General features: G+C 52.4%; 2 protein-coding genes across 10 annotated transcripts in view; both read left to right on the forward strand.

The window, feature by feature from the left end:
* The window catches only part of EPB41L1 (erythrocyte membrane protein band 4.1 like 1), a 47,127-nt gene extending 32,579 nt beyond the window's left edge, over window positions 1–14,548 (forward strand). For 3 of the 9 annotated variants that reach the window (XM_057424599.1, XM_057424603.1, XM_057424600.1), the window contains 10 exons: window positions 1,313–3,880; window positions 4,438–4,545; window positions 5,703–6,101; window positions 7,397–7,507; window positions 7,945–8,010; window positions 8,186–8,248; window positions 8,947–9,042; window positions 9,718–9,798; window positions 10,446–10,562; window positions 11,478–14,548. In XM_057424599.1, the coding sequence (XP_057280582.1) occupies window positions 1,313–3,880; window positions 4,438–4,545; window positions 5,703–6,101; window positions 7,397–7,507; window positions 7,945–8,010; window positions 8,186–8,248; window positions 8,947–9,042; window positions 9,718–9,798; window positions 10,446–10,562; window positions 11,478–11,486 (3,618 nt within the window). In that variant the 3' untranslated portion in view covers window positions 11,487–14,548. The remainder of the gene's footprint in view (window positions 1–1,312; window positions 3,881–4,437; window positions 4,546–5,702; window positions 6,102–7,396; window positions 7,508–7,944; window positions 8,011–8,185; window positions 8,249–8,946; window positions 9,043–9,717; window positions 9,799–10,445; window positions 10,563–11,477) is intronic. The other 6 variants (XM_057424606.1, XM_057424607.1, XM_057424608.1 and 3 more) reach the window with 4 other exon arrangements.
* Window positions 14,549–14,947: 399 nt separating this feature from the next.
* On the forward strand, window positions 14,948–19,773 carry AAR2 (AAR2 splicing factor). Its single transcript, XM_057424658.1, has 3 exons — window positions 14,948–15,746; window positions 17,128–17,357; window positions 19,002–19,773. Exons 1-3 carry the CDS (start codon window positions 14,993–14,995, stop codon window positions 19,167–19,169), a joined length of 1,152 nt encoding a protein of 383 aa, XP_057280641.1. The 5' UTR covers window positions 14,948–14,992; the 3' UTR covers window positions 19,170–19,773.
* The last annotated feature ends 234 nt before the right edge of the window (window positions 19,774–20,007 follow it).

Raw genomic sequence — 20,007 nt, forward strand, 5'->3', positions numbered from 1 at the left:
TACTCAATATTAGTTATTAGGTTTCCAGTTTGGGCATGACTGCTCCAAACACTCACCCTGCACCCCTGCGTGGGGCATCACTGCCTTTTTAATGGATTCCTTATCCCAGTTAGAGCAAGCAGCCAGCCCCCCCCTCACTGGGGCCGGAGAGCATCCTGGTGCCACAGCCTGCAGAAATGATGATTCTGTCATGGGCAGAGCCAGCCCCACGGTGAACGCTGCAGAACCATGTCCCTGCATTGCCCTTTGTGCGTGTGCTGCCTAGGGTAGGGTGGCTGGGGGAGGCTGCTGGGCTTCTGCATTGATGTGAATCTGCCTTCTCATGGATTGTTTTCTGTCTTCTGCCCCAGAAGGGGTTGAATTTTAGCAGTGCTTTATTCTTGCTCTTGTGACATCTTTAGTGTCCTTCAGGACAGGTACAAAGGTACAAAGTGCACAGTAATCTAGTTTCCTCCCCTGCGGAGCAGCACGCATGCACTGTGTGGTATATCACGTACCCACTGTGTCCTTGCTGCAGGATGCTCCACAACCTTTGCTCGGTCCTTGCCTGGTCCATGGCTGTCTCAGTTGCCAAGCTTGTGGTCATCTTTTACATTTCACAGGTAGCCTTTTACAGGTTACATTTTCTGAACCATTTGGTTTCAGCATTGCCCGAAACCTCAGCTAAATAATTGCTTCTGATGAGATTTCCCTGGAGAGCAGGAAAGGAAGGATGGACTTTGGGGTGAATCTGAGCTGCAGCATCTGTCAGAAGGGAAAAGGGCCTTTCTGATGCCTAAAAGTGGTGTTTTCTCTTGCTGGTGCTTTTGGCAGGTTGAATAGTTTTAGGGCACATGGATGAAGCTGAGAGTGAAGCTACTCAAAACACAGACCTTTCCTTACAGTGAAATCTCACTCTTTGCTCATGGAGATTGCCAGCTCCAGCTGAAAACAGGAGTCAGATGGGGAGTCCCAGTTGAGAGATGCCCTGGTGGCTGTTAATGCGTCTGCTGGAGCATTGCTCCCACTCCTGTTTCTAGCAAAGCTGCAGATATGTCAGTGAGCCACCACCCAGAGCAAAACATGGTCCCTGGAGAGAATAGAAGGGCTCAGTCCCTGTCACAGCATCAGCCCCTTTATTTTCAGTCCCTGCTCTCCATCAACAAGTTGCCAAGCTCTTTGTATAGACCCTGCCTCAACTCTTGCATGAACAATAATACTTTAGTCATCCCTGTCCGAGGCAGATCAGCTTTCTGTTACTCCTGACAGCAGCCACCGGCAGTTAGGTAAAGTATGTTTGATGCTAACTCTTCTTGCTCCAATTGCAATGCAGGGCTCGGAGCATTGGGTATTTATAGAGAGAGAAACTCCTAGAGTGGAAGCAGTAGCTCTAAGGAAAGCTCTGGGAGTCAAGAAAGAAGCACGTGCAGGTACCTCAGAGGTGAAAATGGGCACGAGCGTATCCAAGGTGGAGATGGCAGGAGGGAAAGCCAAGGAAGTGGCAGGCCAGGAAGAGCCAGCAGATGCAGCCCTTGATACCCGGATGAGAGCAAAGATGATCGCTAGTCCCGAGGATTTTGAGTCTGTGTGGGAGGATGAGGTCTGTGAGAAGGAAACCATGGGGGAGCCCAGCCTGAAGGCAGAGCGCCTGCCAGCTGAGAGCAAAGAGGAGCCCCGAGAGCAGGGCAAGGAAGTAACCAGCGGTGAGCCGGGTCTGCCCAAGCCACGTCAGCAGCCCGAAGAGAAGCAAAGGGCCAAGACTGTGGGGCCAGAGCCTCCCCAGGGGGAAAGCGAGCTCTTCTCCAAGGAACGTGCCTCTGCAGGCTGCAGGAAGCAGGAGGCCAGAGCTCCGGCCACAGAGCTCATTAAAATCAAAGTGAAGGCTAATGACGAGAGCTCGGAGACCTCCGCAACCCAGAGGATCATCTACTTGGGAGATCCGGAGGAAGAGGAGAAGGACAGTAAAAACCTGCTCTCGGAGACTGGAGCATGGCTGGGCTTGGAGGAAAGAGAAGAGGCTGCTGTGAATGCACCCAGGGAGGGATGTGGGCACATGGTGTCTGCAGGAGATGGGTTCCAACCCCTGTCCTCAGCAAGTCAGCAACACAGGGCAGCGTCTGGAAAACCTGCCGAAGCACTGGAGCAACCCTGGGCAGGCTGGGATGGGACGGGGCAGGAGGAAGGGCTGCCCTTACAGCAAGAGAAAGCCTCTGCTGTGCTGACAGGCTGCGGAGCACCCGAGGGAGGTGAAGCCCTACTGAGTTCCCAAGAGGTGGGACCAGAGGATAAGGATCGAAGTCCAGTGGGAGGCTCGAAGCAGTGTGGCCTGGCAGGGGATGGCCATGGGGCTGAGGAGCACAAAGGGAGCCCAGTACAGAGCCCGCATATCTGCATGGCAGCGGAGGGGCTCTTAGGAACAATTGATGACAAGGAAGAAAGTGCCAGAGTGGTTCTTCAGATGGAAGAGATAGAGACCCAGTCGCCTCCATCAGCTGTGCCCGAGCAGGGCCGTCCTCACACCACTGCAGGGTCAGAGGGGGATAAACCCAGCTCTCCTGCCCCTATGTCCTTTCCTCATCAGTCCACCCCTGTCCCTGCAGAGCCAGCCCCAGGCACTGAGACTGAGGCCAGAGATGTGTCCCAGGGCACCAGCCCTGTGAGAGTTGTGGCCATAGCCAAGGATGTGAACTCTGCAGCAGAGGGGGCATGCAAAGAAGCAAGCCCTGTGGTAGGCAGAGGAGCACCCAAGGATGTGAGCCCTGTATCAGAGGTGGCAATACCCTGGGGCACCAATCCTGAATCTGAAGAACAACCCCAAGACACTGCATGGAAACCATGCCAAGATGCAAGTCCTGTCGCAAAAGGAGTACCCCAAAGCACAGATGCTGCACCAGAGCCCATCCAGGTCAGAGACCCGGCCACAGGGGAAGTGGCCCAGGATGTTAATCCTGTCACAGCGAGGGCAACCCAGAGCAAAGTCCCTGCCACAAAAGAGCCACTCCAGGAGGAGAAGCCCATGAGAAAAGAGCTCTCATCAGGGAAGTTGACCAGAGATGAAGGCTGTGGGATGGAAGAATTGTCCCATGACAAAAGCCCTTGGATAGAAGAGCTGCCTGCCAAGGCAGAAGAACCAGAACAACAGACCATAATAAGAGACCTGCCTCAAGAGGGTCCCATGGCTGAAGGGCTGCTCCACACTGCAGATCCCAAAGTGCAGGAGCCATCCTGGGACTTGGAGTTTAATGTAGGACAAGGTCTGCAGTGCAGGAGCCCTACAGTAGGAGAAACTGCCAGGGACAGTGACCTTGCCCTGGGGCAGCCAACACAGGATAAGTCCCCTCCCAAAGAAGATGCTGATGTCCTACACTCCAACGCCCCTGTAGCAGGACTGTGTCAAGGAAGCAAGACGTACCGGCTCTCTACCTTGATCTTTGAAGGCGGGGAAGAGCTGCAAGTGAGCAGTGGGACACATCCAGTAGAGTCTGGGTCGTTGCTGTGCACGGCTGGGAGGACAGGAGCTGTGTCCCAGGAGCACGGAGATGTGGCCTCAGGTAGCTGTCAGGACAGCGACTGCTACAGGAAAACCTCCGTGGCCTCTAAGATTAAGATGTTTGAGCAAAGCGAAGAGGAGCGAAGGGCAGCCCAGGAAGACCAAGAGTCTATGCCTGAAGCCGAGACAGCAGCAGAAGCAATGGGGAAGATGGGTCTGGCGATGCCTGTGGCTCCGGTGGGACCTGTATCCAGTGTGGGCTCCTCAGCCCTTGGGCAAGGGGCTGGTTCAGGAGACACCTCGCAGGCTCTGTCTCTGAAGGACAATGTTTCTGTGGAGCACGAAGGAGAAGACAGTGCTGACCTGGCCTCCCCTGACTCTGGCTGTGAACTCACACTGGCGGAAGCCGTGGTAACTCTTCCAATGAACTGTCCGGACGGAAAGTTCATGCGCATGTTGTGTGGCTCTTTATGATCATGTCCAGTGGCTCCCCACACATCCATTGACTGACAGCAGTTGCTTTGCATCCCCTGTCCTATGTATGTGTGTGTGGTCAGGCTTCTTTGCTGAACGCAGACCCGCTGGCCAGCTGGCTCATCGGCTTTTGTTTTGTGACACCCCCCTCCCAACGTCTTGGCTCCCTGGAGAATGCCCCTCGCTAAACCCAAGAGCGGGCACCAGAGCTTCATGTCCAGGAGCAAGAAAGGGAGTCGGGGGGTGGCTGGAGGAGCTGTGACTGTCCCAGACACGCACACACACACAGCAGCAGCGTGCCCATGCTTCCAGCTTCACCCTCGCATTTCTTACGTTGATATCCCTTCTTGCTTAGCTCGCCGGCCTCACCCACCCTCCCCTGTCTTGGGCAAGCTGGTGGCTGGATGATGAAATAGCTTTCTTCGTTCTTGTAAGCACTAGATCGGCTCCTGTAGAGTTTGTTTCCTTACGACTAACCCTTTTCTCTAATCCAGAGCAAATCTCAGGAACCAAGTGGGGAAGAAAAGGATTTATCTGACCCGTCAATAAAATCCAGCCTGAAAGAAGAGAATTTAAAGACTGCTGTTCCAGTGGTCTCCCAGGTCTCAGTGCTGTTTTACTAACTGCTTTACTGTAGTATGAAAGCTCACCTTAACCAGCTGAGGGCTGTGTGCTTCCAGCTCCTCTCCCCTTTGCAGAGCTGTTATGTATATATTTATACACACACACACACAAACATGTATGCAGGTGTGTTCCTCTTGAGTTTGTTTGACACCCTGTTTCTCATACCTCTCAACCTCCAGCAGAACCAAGGAAAGGTTGTGCCAGCACAGCCTGGCTCACTGGGGGGTGGCTCTGGTTGCAAACACTTGGCCCAGAGTCCAGGCCGTGGGTTTCCTGTGGCATCAGTGTCCTTAGAGCTGTTCCTAAGGGAGAACTGCCTAGAGCAAGATGCAAAGTCCAGCAATGGCTCTAGATTTCTCATGGCAAAGTGTGGCGAGGGCAGATGTACCCTCTGATGGTGGAGTTGAGAGGTATGTCCATGTCTGAAGAAGAGCTGATGGAGAGTGGTCATCCCTTGGCTCTGAGCGTGCTGTCAATTACACTGACCAAACCCTCACCGAGGCCATCCCTAAGGCTCACCCCAGCTGTGTGGTGCCTCTGGAGCCGTTGTGTTGGTGGGGTTGGTCCTTCTCCCTGGGGTGATGCTCCATGGGTCCCCACACCTGCTCAGTGGAATTGGCACACTCCTTTGCTTCTCCTCCACCGTGCGTGGCTGACGGGGCCCTTTCCTTTCAAACTCTTCTCTCTTTCTTTCCCTTTGTTTGTTTCCGAGTGCCCAACCTGACTGATGTACAATAGCACTGGCGTCTCAGCTGTTTCTGAATGTCTCTTAAGCAGACCTGTTGTTTTGCGTACATCTGCTTCCACCGGGTGCACTGACATGCCTCCAAGCTGGCCAAGCTTTTCTGTGTGACTGACCCTTGAGATGATTGATTACCAATGACTATTGGCAAAGTCAGATTGAATAACCCTTCCATCCCCACCCTGCCCCTGCCAAGTCGCTGCTGTCAGAAAGGTTTCAGTCTCCATGCTTGAGTTGTGTTTGACTCTACTCTGTGATGTTTGCTGCAGCCTTCTTTCTCCTCCTCCTCCTCCTCCTCCTCCTCCTCCCTTCTTCCCTGTCGGCACTGCCAGCGCTGCCATGCCGCGCGGTGCTCACTGTCTCCGTCTGTCTCCACCATTGTGTCTCATTCAGAGAGCGGGCTTGAGGGAGGGCACAGAGGAGAGAGCTAAGCCACCGCGGCACAGGGCTCCCGAGAGCGACACCGGCGAGGAGGAGCAGGACCAGGAGAAGGACTCGGTCTTTCTGAAGGACAACCACTTGGCCATCGAGCGCAAGTGCTCCAGCATCACGGTCAGTTCAACCTCCAGCCTGGAAGCAGAGGTGGACTTCACAGTGATCGGTGACTTCCACGGCACAGCCTTTGAGGACATCTCCCGGAGCCTGCCCGAGCTGGACAAAGACAAGAGTGAAACGGAAGATGAAGGCCTGGTTTCCTTCCGGGACATTGACAAAGTAGTTCCAGGACTGGAAGAGGATGTCAAAGGCGGGGAGAAGGTCTCCCAGCCCAGGCCAGATGCCTCCCAGCTAGAGGTACACAGGGATGCCATTCCACCAAGACTGTCTCAGTGCCATCATGCCTCCGTGTTCCTTGTCCTCGTGCCTGGTATTGCCTCACTGGCATGCACTCCATGCTGGTTTGGAAGAGCATGCTAGCTTTCAGACATCCCCAGGTTCCTGTTTTCCACTGGTGTACACCTTCATCTGTGTTGCATGGCTCTGTCGTGTGTTTTGTGCATCTGCTAAGCAGGAGAAGTCATCGTCGTCTCCTAATCCCCTGTGTTTGGCTGCATACCCCGTCCCTCGCACCACTACAGCATGTCAGCAGCTGGGGTGGGCACGTGTCACTAACCAACGGCTCTGTCCTTGTGTTTTGCATGAAGCTAGTGACCAATTTGTGTAGTGAAGAGCACTGTGCTGCCAACTGACCTCTCTGGTCGTGCCTTGGCTGGGAGGGATTTACGGAGTAGCTTGTGGGAGCTGCTCCGAAGCTCCTGGAGGGTCGCTCCAATGCCAGGAGTGATTATGAGAGGGCTCAGATGCATGCAGCATGCATGTGTGCCTCAGGGAGAGGACAGTATCGCATTGAAAACCTGTCCTTGCCAGGGCAGTGCTCCAGCCCTGGCAGGTAAGTCCCGAAAGCTGCCTGGAGCTGCCAGGGTGAGTCCAGACCTGGAGCCAGGAAGAAGCTGCAGAATTAGAGGGGGGTTGAATTAGACCCAGCCTGGAAACTCTTGTGAGGAGCATTTGACACTGTGGGCTCCAGAGTCACAGCGGGTACATGGGTATGGGTGATCAGCTCCATGGTGCCCCATGGCTGGCACCAGGCAGGGAAAGCTGCTGGTTTGGGGATGCTGAGCATTCCCTGCACAGGAGCCCTTGGCAGCTCCAGCTTCCTGTAGCAGGGGAGTGCTGGAAACCTGTCTCCATTCCCCTAAGGTTCTGACACCCCAGGAGCTGCTAGGACCTGGTCCAGAACATAACCTGCTGCAGGGCATGAGTGAAATGGATTTGGTGGGTCTCTCCCACCTTTTGAAGACCAGTTTGACCTAACCCATGGTGTCTATCCGAAAAGTCCCTGAAAACCCCAGGGACAGAGCGTCAGGTGTGATTTGGGCTACATCAGTCACAGAGGGCACTGTGTTTGGTGTCTGCCCAGAGCTGTCCGCTCTTTGCCCAGGTAGGGCTTGGTGTGGTGCTTGTAGGATATCATACATGTGTGGCACTTAGAGGAGTGGAGCAGGGACACTCTGCTCATGGGGCACAAGGAGTGCTCAGGGCTGTTGGCATCGTGCCCCTGTGCCTGACTTGTTTTGTTTCTTCTGCAGTCATCAGCCCCAAAAACTGATGCTGTGACCATCAGCCAGGGGCCGGGCATGAAGAAGCCTGAAGCAGACGGCTCTGCTCCCCACCAGGTTGGCACCACAGATGCAGTCCAGGTGATGTGGCTGCGTTCTCCTGTAGCCCTGCTCTCAATGGCTCTGCCAAGCCTCAGTCCAGCAAAACCTGTCCTCAGGCAACAGCACTGGGAGGGCAGGGGCTGAATGGGGCAGTCGGGGACCCCCGTTCACCCTTGTCTTGCTGGAGTCATAGAATCATAGAATGGTGAGGGTTGGAAAGGATATTAAGATCATCCAGTTCCCCAAACCATCAAATCAAAGCCCGCCCAGGGAGATTCTATGCGTATCCCTGGTCCCATCTGCCATGCTGCCAGGCAGCACTGGCACATGGGGACATCTCCAGAGGGTGACAGCCACCATGCATGCTGCAGTACACATGTCCGTGGCCCCATGTCCCTCTGGCAGCAAGGACAGCCACAGTGTCCCTGTGTCACCCTGTCCCTGGCACCTCCAGGCTCACCAGGTTTCCTCTGCAGGTGGAAGGAGGCACCCCAGGCAGCAGGGACTCCACAGCCACTGCTCACGCTGGCACCGCAGAGGCAGTAAGTGGGGCTGGCCCCTTGATACTTGGGGGGGGACCCTGCAGTCCCTCTGCTCCAGTGAGGGCAACTGGGACCAGTTGTGCTGGGAGGGACCCTGCCCCACTGTGGGGATGTGATCTGCTGTGTTTGCCCCGTGTTGCATCTCAGCCAATGTGCCCGTCTGCTCTTCTTTCAGGATCACAGCACCAAGGCTGGGAAAGGGGCCGTTCCCACGACAGACCTTCGCTCCCTCTCACCGGTGAGGGGGGAACATGGCACCGCCAGCCCGGCCAAGTGGTGGGGAGGGAGGGAAGCAGCCCTATGGGGCTGGTCCCACAGGGCCCCCTCCTATGTTGCCAGCACTGGCACCCTGTGTTGTTACTGGGAAGAGAGAAATGATGCTCAGAAGGTTGGGGTGCAAGATGGAGGGCACTCGCTGCCTGTGGCCATTCTCCTGTGCTAGATACACACCTTGAGCATCTGCAGGAGGATAATGTCTAACAAATAGCACAGTCCCTGAAGAAGTCTATAGTGGGATGAGTTTTCCTACTTTATTGCCTCATTTTGATGGCATCAAGCCCTGCTAAACGCCCCAGGCTTGTGCAGGGAGAACATACCCAGAGGACAAAGCTAAAGGTAGCCTTAGAGCTCTGCAGTTAAGGCGGCCCTGAGGATGGATGGGGAAGAGCGAAACTCAGCCATGAAATCACCTCCCTACTGCAGAAACCCTTTCCTGCAGCTCTGGGCTTGGAGTAGCTGCAGGAACCTCTCCCTCGTCCCCCCAAACCCATGTGCGGTTGGAAGCAGAGTGCAGTGTTTTTTTCCCTTACCACTCTCTCCCCTCCTGTGCTTGGCTCAGTAGTTGCATCCCATTAGGAAGGTCGCAGCTCTTTGGGAGGCAGCACTGGGGCCTCCCCCATGGCAACCCCACTGATGCTGCTGCTCTCTGTCCTGTAGATCACCAGCGGCTCTGCTGGGAAGGACGTGCTCACCAGCATATTCAGTGCCACTGCGGAAACCCTCTCGACTTCCACCACTACCCACGTTACCAAGGTAAGAGCAGCTCCAAGGGGCTGATGCAAGTCACTGGGATTTGAGTGTGGGGGGATTTATATTGTGGTTGGTACAGCAGAAAACACCCCTCTCCTTACAAGCTGAAAAAGGATATGCTGTCCCATGGGGGATGGTGAGCCAGCACAGCATCCCAATACCTGCTCTGAGTGCCCCATACCCCAGCCAGGCATGAGCATGTGGAACTGCAGGCAAGGACAGCCATGTATTGGGTGTTCATCACCCGTGCACCACCCTGTGAACACAGGCTGTGCCCACCTCTACCTGCTGGTAGGCTGGGAGGGCAGGGAGTGGAAGGGACTCTGAGTTGGCTGCAGCAGCGCGTGTGAAGGTCCCTGCCCGTGCAACTGGGGTGGATGTTTCCATATGTGCCTAGAGCCAGATCCCAGGTACCCCTGGCCCAAGAAATCCACAGCACCAGTGCTGGAGTATCTCACCTTGTGTCAGCTATGGGAGCTGTGTTAGTGTGGGGTTTATTGGGTTTGTTAGAGCTGAAGTGGTGCAGGCAAGGGGGAGTATAGTAGGAAAAGAAGGAGATGTGGCTACATCAGTGGACCTCACCCATGGCCATTTCATTTCTCAATGAATTGCACATGAATGAAAGCAGGAGCTCTGTGGGGACAGCTGTGGGTGAGTGCTTTCCTTCTTGTTGTGCAGACTGTGAAAGGAGGGTTTTCTGAGACCCGAATAGAGAAGCGCATCATTATCACAGGAGATGAAGACGTGGACCAGGACCAGGTAGGAGCAGGACACCCTGGCTTTGCCCGGCTCTGGCTGCCCCCAGCTGCAGCACCACATGCTTCTGGTTCTGCCTTGTACCCGTTTACTCCTTCTCTCCACAAACTGACCCCTGAGGCCCCAAACCTACCAGCTCTGTTTGGCAGGTCCCCATGGGGTGCAGTGGCACCATGTGAAGTTCCTGCCCAGCTCCCACTAGTGCCTGCTGCAGCAGTAAAGGTGCCAGCACAAAGCCAGTGATGGGACACCTTTATATTTCCTTAAAACACATTTCCAGTTGCTCTTTCTCTGCTGAAATACTCCCAAGTGACCCAGGTCCTTCCTCTCTTTCCAGCAGTCTCACTCCAGGTAGACTCACTCCAAGTGATGGTATTCTGCATCTGCCTCCATGATAGAGGAACAGAAAGTGGCAAAGTTTTATGATAAAATAACAGAGATCAACACACCTCTCTAGGGCCATAGGTCATTTTCCTGGTGGCCTCTTCTGTCAGGCTACAATGGGTTCAGCTTTGAACCTCTGCATCAGTGTCCTCCTGGAATCCCACTCTGCTCCAGCTGCTTTCTCTCTGCTGGTTCTGCCTGGCTGAGAGCAGTGGACCAGAGTTCAGGGAGGGGATGATACATGATTTCATCCTTCTGGTTTCTAGGCACTGGCTTTAGCAATCAAAGAGGCAAAACTACAGCATCCTGACATGCTGGTAACCAAAGCTGTGGTATACAGAGAAACAGAACCTTCTCCAGAGGAACGGGACAAGAAACCTCAGGTAGGTGAACAAGTTACCAGGTATGACTTAGATCTGCTGTACAGGGTGGATGTAACTGGGCAGACACCTCTGGTCCCCACCAGCTGCAGGGGCTGGTAAAGGTTGCTGCTCCTGGGCTCTAAGGGTGGCAGCTCTCAGCCAGCGGTTCCAGTGTTTGCAGAAAGGAAGGTTTCCTCAGTCCCATTCAAATCCCCAGGCTGTCTGTTTATACACACACATGTACAGGCAGCAGCACACAAGGTTTGCACCTCCCCAGAGCAATCACAGCCCCAGACATTTTTCCCCAGGGCAAAGCTTCAGGAGTCCTGCCCACTCCTACCCCCTTCTCTGACCCTGTTGCTCCTCCATCAGCCGGGTTGCCACAGCTCTTTGGTGGTGGCACAGTGCCCTGTGTCAGAGCAGCTGGGGAGCAGAGGAGCATGGTGGAGAGATGGGGAGCTTCTGAAGGAAGCTTCACTGCTCTGTCACCAGTGAGGCTGCAGGTGCATTTTGAGAGGCCTCTTTGGAATTGTGGGTTTGTGTTTCTTTATCATCTGTGGATTTTGATTGGCAGCTTTTAAGCTTGGAAAAGTGACCAGCTCCATTGCAGCCTGGAGGGTCAGAAGAGGCTCTTGCATCTGCCTAATCTTACCTTCTATCCCATACTACAAACGAGCCCAGGCAATTCTGCATCACTTAGGGAGATGCCCAATTTTAACTGAATGGCTTAAAGTAAGGGAGCAGTGACTCACCTTTATCTCCAACACACCAACATCTACACCAACACCAGCCCAGAGCTCCTGGTAATGAAGTGCAAAGTGTGGCCCCAGGTGTTTGCAAATTTCCTCTCTCCAGTGTCCTCATGCAAAGAGGAGCCCTTTTATAGCTGCAGCAGTGAGCACCCCGTGAGTGGTCATTTCCATCTGCCTTGTACAGGAATCTTGACCAACATGTTCATGGAAGTCAGCACCTGTGTTCAAACCTGGAGAACAGCGGAGAAGGAGCCTTCATGCTGGATTTGTCAGCAAGACATAGACATCCTGGCTGCAATGTTCATGGCGAGAGACAAAAATTTTTAACAAAGGAATAGCAAATATATTATATATATATATATACATACATACATATATATATATATAAAACCAGGAAACAAAATGCATCCTTGCACTGCTGCTATATGCTGGAAACAATAGCAAACAACACCACCAACAAACAAAGCCAACCCTCTGCAGATAAATTGAAGAATTTACTGGATTGGTGATAAAATAAGATTAAAAAAAAGAAATCAAATCATAATAATAACAAGAATATTGTTAACAATAAGCCACCATCTTGCATGTTACATTAAAGGATACACAATCATGAGTTCATTTGTTGCACACTGAATGGAAAGGAAAACTGCTTTGCAACAAAGCAAGAAATAAGCAAACTTGAAATAAAATAACAAAACCACAAGCAGAAGCAAAACCATTCCCCACCTCTGGAAAGAAGAGAGAAAAACATTGAATTTATTACCTTAGAGTTATTTTCTGATTCACAAGTGTCGTTTTGCCCTTCTCTTTCCATGCTGGTTCTTTTGCATCCTTTGGGGTTCTGTTAACTCTTCCCCTTCCCTTCCTTATCTTCTCCTCTGTGCACTTGTCCAACCTCTTGTTCTCTGAAGGTATTTAAGAAGGGGTTTCATTTCAAACAAAACAAATGATATGTATATGGTTTCTCATTTATAAAGAAGCAGGCTGTAGGGGTTTCATATGGATGTGCATTTAAGTTATGTATATTATTATATATAACGAGGGGGGAGGGAGGGAACAATACTGAAATAATTCAACAGTGCTGGTAAATATGATGACATTTTTAAATTATTAACTCGTTGATGGACCGTGGTTGGTGTATTTTGAGACTCTTGGATCACACGTGGGACTCCAAGTCCTGCAAGAAGAGAACGGGGAAGGTTTCAGCCGCTGCTGGATTTGGGGAGGAAGGGAAGAGGGTGAGAGATGGGAGGTGTCCCGCCGGCTGATCTGCAATGCGTGGTGGTTGGATGTGGAGGGTCAGTGGTGACTTGGATGGGCAGGGAAGGAGGTTGAGGCTGTGGCTCCAGCAGCTGTAGGCATTCATCTCCCTGGCCCTCTCCCAGAGCTATGGGAATCAGCTGAGAGCAAGGTGGCAGCCGCACGACTGCGTTCATCGCTTGCCTCCAGCCCAATGAGCCGTACCGGTGGTTGGGGTGGTTTTGCTTTGTTTCTGGATCCCAGTAATGAAGTTACTTGAGCTTTGTAGTAGGGTTGAAGGCAGAGGGGTTGTTTCTGCTTTGCCTCCCCTGCTACCCAGGGTGTGATGGCAAGGGCTGCCCGAGGCACTGTGGCTGGTGACAGTGGTGGCAGGGTGGTGTCAGTCCTTCCCGGACCTGCCTATGGATGGGCAGTGGAAAGACTGAGCTGTCTCCATCCCCTCAGAGTGTCCCCAGCATCCCAGGCTGGACAAGAGAGCCCTGGCCCTCTGCATAAGAAGGTGTGTATGGAGGAGATGTCAGTGGAGATGCCTTCCCCCAACTCATCCCAGCTTCGGCCCTTGGCCACATGCTTCCTCTATGGCTGCCTTTGGAAGAGGATCATGGGCCAAGCCCAGGGCCTTGTACACTGTGAACCAGGCAGTTAGGGTAGACTTGGAACCAAAATGAGAAAGTAAAGGAAATAAACGGGTTTCCTTCTTGGAATCGTCTCTAGCTCCTGCGGAAACAGAAGGGCCCATGACTCTGCACCATTTTGCCTTTAGTCTCCCACCCCTCACACAGACTGTGCCCAGAAACAGGTGCATTTTGCCAGGTCCTGCAGTGGCTCGGAGGATTACAGAGAGCAGGAGAGCCTGCGCTGCAAGGATGTGGGCAGCTCCTGCTCACTGCCTCTGCTGTCCTAGGAGAGAGCCTGCTCCCTGGCAGCCGCTGTTCACCACCACGTCCCTGTAAAGTCTGTTCTTCTGGCAGAGGTTTCTCCTGCAGGCGTGAAAGGCACGAGCACAGGCTGCTGGGGAAGAGAACATTACTGCTGGCTGGTGCCAGTGCTGCAGGTTGTGAGGGTCTCCCCTGCTTCCATCCAAGCGCCTTTAGTTAGAGACCAGACCCCCAACCAAAAGAGTGCAAGCAGTTGTGAAGAGCCTGCTTTTCTCTTTTCCCAATACCCCCAAACCAGTTGTAATCAGCAGTGGCACTTTCGGAGAGAGGCGGGGAGGTGGAGGACTTGGGGTCTGTGCAACAGTGCTGGTGTTCAGCACACTGCGTGTTCCATGCTCTGAGGAGCCCACCTGGCTTGGACACCTTTAGGACCCAACCAGAGGCTGCTGTGAAGCTAGATACTTGCTTTTGACATCGTGTAGCTGTGAAACTGAAGGTTCCTGTTCAAACGATTGGCCTTACAGAGTTAGACTTGATGTGCGCTTGGACTGAAGTGAGTTACGTTTGGAGTGAGCAGATGCAGTCCCTGGCTTCCGCAGTGTGTTCAGTGGGTGACGGTGTTTAGAAACTGTAGAGAAAAACACAAGGAAAAAGGATAGGAAAAAGCTCCCAGCTTGTTCAGCGGGTGAGGTGTGGGGTTCCTGCTGCTCAGCACCACCTGAGGCCCCCGTGGGCTCCGCTCCCCCAGCCTGCCCATCCCCTTGCTCTGTTTCAGATAGCTGATCACTGCTTGCTTTCTTCCCGGGACCTTTCTGTTGAAAGGGGTGGGAGACACGAGTGCCTGTTTTTACCTGATCCCACAGACTCATTCCAAACCTGGCCTGCGATTGCATGAGTAACAATGACAGTAACAGTAATAATATTTATTTTTATTTGAGAAGCACCTTACCAACCAACCGCAACGCTCTGTTGTTCCTTCACTAACTCTCCTTTTCCCTTGTTCTCCCTCTCCCCCCCCTTTGGTCATACTCCTTTTCAGTGCTTGGTGGTGTATGCGTGTGTGCTCACTGTTCTTGTATTCAATAAAAGTGAAATAAATGTGTTTGATGCTAAATCAGCTTGAGGCCTCAGCGCACTCTTTCCTCCCAAGAGGATGGAGAGGGGGGAAGCGCAATCACGGTCTCTGCACATGGAAATGCAGGACTCTGCTCTGCATGGCTCTGTCGTCCTGGGAGGGAGGACGTGGTGCTAGGAGGGCGTCTGTCCCGCTGCGGGGGTCTCCGTGCGTCTGTCCGCGGCAGGACCCCCGTCCTTCTGCCCAGCCACGGGGCTCGCTGGCTCGCAGCCGGCAGCCGCGGAGGGGCACGCTCAGCTCTCGGCTTTGGGGGGCAGCGAAGGGCAGGGACGCCCGCTGCGGGTCCCGGGGCTGGGCCGGAACGACTGTACCCGGAACCGGCGCACCCGGAACGGCTGTGCCGCCCGGGCGCTTTTTAAGGAGGAGCTCGGCGGCAGCGGGCTGGAGGTACCGGTTGTGCCGGTAGCGGCGTCTCCTGTGTGGGCCATGGCGGGCCCGCGGCTGGAGCCCGACCTAGCCCGGCAGCTCTTCTTGGAGGGCGCCGCAGTCGTAGTGCTGGGTGTGCCCGCGGGCACCGAGTTCGGCATCGACTACAGCACCTGGAGCGTGGGCCCCAGGTTCCGCGGCGTCAAGATGATCCCGCCGGGCGTCCACTTCCTGCACTGCAGCGCGGGGCGGGCGGGCGGCCGGGAGACGGGGCCTCGCACCGGCTTCTTCCTGAGCCTGCAGCGCCGGGACCTGCGGGTGCTGCGCTGGGACGCCGGCAGCGAGGCCGTGGAGCTGGCGCCGGCGGGCACGGAGGAGGCCGCGGCCTTCAGGGAGAACCTGCGGGAGCTGGACCCGTTCCTCGGGCCGTACCCCTACGAGACCCTCAAGAAGTGGGTCTCCCTCACCAGCTTCATCAGCGAGGCGGCGATGAAGAAGCTGCAGCCGGAGAGCGGGCAGATCTGCGCCTTCTCCGAGGTGCTGCCGGTGGCGGCCGGGAGGCTCTCCAGGGACCGGGCCGAGCAGCGCCTGCCGCCCGTCGATGCCGAGTGCCGGAGCTACGCCGAGGGCTTGGCGCGGCTGCCCCAGATGAAGCCGAGAGCCGGTACCGAGATCAGATTCACGGAGCTGCCCAAGCAGATGTACCCCGATGGTGCTACGCCGGAGGAGATCACCAGGCACAGCATGGACCTCAGCTACGCGCTGGAGAAGGTGATCAGCCAGCGGTACGCCAGCCAGCCTCGGGATCTGCTCGGTGAGTGCCGCGCATTGCACGGTTACTGCTCCCGTGCTTTGGGAGGATAAAGTCATTTCTCTGTAAAACCAGGGCCCCAGATGAAACCTGCTCCTGTGCTGTGGGCCCCGGTGCCCTGAGGTCTCTGAATTGCGATTTGTGGAGTTTTCAGCAGCTTTAGGGCTGCTTCCCGTTATGCTGGTGAGGATGCGCTGCTCGGTGCCCAGAGCTGCCTCTCTTGCTTCTGGGCACTGACCCAGATTGTCTCAAATTAAGTCAAAAGCAGCAACCACATCTTGTGCAAAAGGGGCCTGTTGCCTGGCACCAGTTAAGTGAACCTCTTGAGGACCGGGGGCACTGAATGGGGCTGAAAGTCACCGTTTTCAGATCCTTGTTCTCGTTTCGGGGTGCTGCCGGGTGGTACCTGCCTCCCAGCAGTGCCCAGTCCCTGCCTGGCTGGAGCGGTGGCAGCTCTGCTCTGTGCTGCTGGCGACTCTCTGTGGCAGCGTCAGGGCTTTGCCAGCCCTGTAGCAGGGGGACATCCCCAGCGGGGGGCTACAGCTCCCGGTTGCAGGGTCCCCGTTACTTGCCAGGCTTTTTTGTCAAGTTGAGATACCCATAAATATCAAATCCGCGGAAGTCCTGGAGGGGGGGTTTGTTTCGTGGCAGGATGGAGGGAGGGCTTGGGACCACGGCCAAGCTGCAGCATTGGTTCTGCTGAGGTTTGCAATAACCCTTTGGTTTTCCCTTTCTCCAGTTTTTCTATGTTAATGTTATGCAATTTATTCTTTATCAAAATCATCAAAGACAACTTTAGGCTATGCAAAGGATGAATTACCTTAGGAAATGGTGATGCCATCAGTCTGGCAAAATAGCTGATGCTAAGGTATCCAGCAAGCAGAACCTTGGCTCTTAATTCAATAAGGGATAACATCTGTTAATGTTAACTCTCCTCCCCCAGTGTTCCCACAGCCCTTCTGATCTGGGGCAGTAGCATTTTCACTCCTATGTGGCTCTAGAAACCTGGGTACAGGTAGACTCAGTGCTTGCAGAGCAACAGCAATGTGTGACTTCCTATATGGGTGTTATTTTGAGAGTGCAGATGACAGTCCTTGGTTTGCTGTTTATTCTGCCTGTAAAGTCAGTCTCTGAAGGTGATAATTACAGTTACAGGTGGATGTGCCCAGTTATGCCTTGCTTTTCCTCCAGCTGAGGAGCAGAGAGTTAGGGAGTAGTCTGTGGAGCATTGATTGCTATTAGCAGAATCTGGAAGGGCAGAATACACATGTGAAAGGCAAACCCAGAGATTTATGCTATCATTTACAGTGTTTTTGAGAGGACACGTACCTTGGGTATGTTTTCATTCTAATGTGTTTTGTTTTCCTTTTCTGAATATGCACAGCTGAGTTGCAGTTTGCTTTCATCTGCTTCTTGATTGGAAACGTATATGATGCGTTTGAGCACTGGAAAAGACTCTTAAACATCCTGTGCCGATCTGAAGATGCCATAAGGAAGTATCAAGACCTTTACGTCAATCTGATTTCTGTGCTGTATCACCAGCTTAGTGAAATCCCAGCGGATTTTTTTGTGGACATTGTCTCCCACGACAACTTTTTAACCAGCACCTTGCAGGTATGTTTGTTGCTGCCTCTTGAAAGATGGCAGTGGGAGGAGAGGGCATCGAAGAAGCTGTGAAAGCAATTAAGCTACTGTTGAGCTGCGTGGGAGCTAATGAGCCTATCTAAGCACACACATGTTTGCTTTTACTTTTTCCTTATGTTATTTCCAAAGAGATGCCATTTGCTTGTCATCTCAGAGTTTGATCTGCTCAAGCTGTGCCTAGAAGAGGCTAATGCAGTATAAAATTGAGTTAGTCTGCATGCGGAGAAGCCAGCAAAATAAGGCAACAAGAGGAACAGCTAATGAAGATGGCCACAGCAGAGACTGGGGACTGTGTCTTTTATGTTTTCCTTGCAAATAGTGCCCGTTTGTTTGTTTTTTCTCAAATGCCATTCATTCTTTAACACAAAAAGCAAAACTTTGCCGTAAAAGACTGATGATGCTGATTTCTGGTCAGCTTGGGCGGTCTGCTTAGTATGCAGAGAAGTTGCAGTGAAACCTTATTGAGCTTAGGGCATTGATAGGATTTAAGAAGTCTGTTAGCCTTAGTGCGTGGAGAGTTTATCTGTGTTAGCTTTTGCTCAGCTTTGAGCACAACTTTATTTTTGGAGTTTGATCCAAGGTGAATAGAGTACAATATAACCTTCACTGAGTATGCAGCCCTAACAATGTTCAAAGGGGGGGGGAAGAAATAACATATAACTAATAATAACTAATTGCAGTTATGCAGGAGAAGTGGGAAGTATAATAGTTTAGTTAGATTTTGTAATAACAGCCTTGCTGTGTAACACAGCTCTGTTAAAAAGGGGCAGTTTCATGGTAGAATGAACAAGGAAAAGGCAAATGATCATCAACAAAGCAACGAACTTTGCTGCTCTTGTCAATGTTTTATTCAGCTGTCAGTAGGTCTCTCTCAAGTAAGAGCCTCCTTTTTCCCCCAGAGGGTTTTCCCTTCACTTCCATTGTGCAATGATATTTTTTTTTGGCTTTGAAATACAAGTTTCTTCCTATGGAAATGAATTCTGGCTCAGAAGAGGAGCAGGGGCAGGCTGGTGAGAGATGGGCTGTCAGGCTAAATGCCCAGTTTAAACATACGCAGGTGCTTTAACTCTCAAAGTGCTCACAGAAGCTGTGACTTTGAAAAGTTCATAAATTTGTATGTGTTTAGGTGATGCAGGGGAGCCACGTTTAGAGGTCAGTGCAGATTTCAGTGCCCTGTGCAAAAGGAAGCGGCTGTGAGGGTGTAACTGGACTTTTCCCAGCCAGCTCCCATGAAAAAAGTCCTCCTTTTTTTCCTTTTTGTTTTCCTGCTCACAATTTTTTCTGTACTTGCAGTTAAGCATATTTCATAATTCTTTGGTACATATTTAATTACAAATATACCCCTGTTTCAAAGAAAGTGATTGCGTTAATGCAACTACTCCTTATGCTGACTTGGTGGAGTGAAGACAGGATGTCTGTCTTAGCTCTGGGATGAGAGGAGAAGTGTGGGCTTTGTTTAGGCAGCCCCAAAGCTGGAGTGGTTCCCAGGGTGGGAGATCCCTTACCAGTGGCCTAACCTAAAACTCCTGGTGCATCTTCTTGATGATCTCTTTGTAGGAAAGAGATGCCCAGCTTGTGCAGTGGCTGAGTTCTTAATGACCTCTTCTCTTTTAGGTGTTCTTTTCCTGCACGTGCAGCGCTGCTGTTGATGGGACCCTAAGGAAAAAGGCAGAAAAATTCAAGGCTCACCTAACGAAGAAATTTAAGTGGGACTTTGAGGCAGAGCCTGATGACTGCGCTCCTGTCGTGGTAGAACTTCCTGAGGGCGTGCAGGTGGACTAAGAAAAACACTTGCTTACAAATAAACTGCTTCTTAAAATAACTCCTCTCCACATTTTCTCCAGCCTCACCAGCTTCCTGAAGTCTGTTCCTGAGCCTGACTCCTCTTTCTGCTGTAGAAGCAGATATGGAAAACCCAGCAGGATTCCAGGAGACTGAATTATTGGAAGAGTTTGGATATGGTCATATGGCTGCTTTGGACACCACCTTTTTCATGCCTAGCTCTTTGTACCATCTCATTCAGTACTTAGCTGACCACTAGATCCTGTCCTTCTGGTCCTGACCTGGAGGGAACACCCTGTCTAGAGGGCATCTGTGGTTTACACTTGAAGCCCTTGTTGCTCTGATTTAATGCCTTCTGAGCAAGGAGTGGAAATCCACATAACTGGTCAGAGCAGCTTTTGACAGCCCCAACCCTGGCTGTGAACTAAGAAGTTCTGTTCTTCATAGGCTGGGATTACAGGGGTGTAGCCACAACAGTTTCAAAACTGTGTTGAATGCCTATGTTTCTCACTGTGATTTATTGCAATGATCAATAAATCATTTGATTTGGGTCCTCCTTATGGAGGGGGACTCAAAACCACAATAAAATGCTTTCCATTACATACCCCGAATACTGGGGTATCTTATTCCCATTCTGTTAAAGCATTTTGTAGTTACTGCTCATCCTGTTGACCCTTATGTAAAAGAAAATTAACAGTTTAGTAACAAGAAGTAGAGTTATTGGACTGTAGTCACCCAGTCTTGAAGAGCCAGCATGAGTTAAAAGGTCAGACTTCTACATGAACTGGATCCTCTGTTTTGATACAATTAGAAATCTTATGGATTGTCACTGGTGACA

This window comes from Pezoporus wallicus, unplaced genomic scaffold (assembly GCF_028554395.1).
Source record: "Pezoporus wallicus isolate ANWC-B61680 ecotype Strahan unplaced genomic scaffold, APGP_CSIRO_Pwel_v1 contig_11996, whole genome shotgun sequence".
In the NCBI taxonomy this organism is placed as follows: Eukaryota; Metazoa; Chordata; class Aves; order Psittaciformes; family Psittacidae; genus Pezoporus; species Pezoporus wallicus.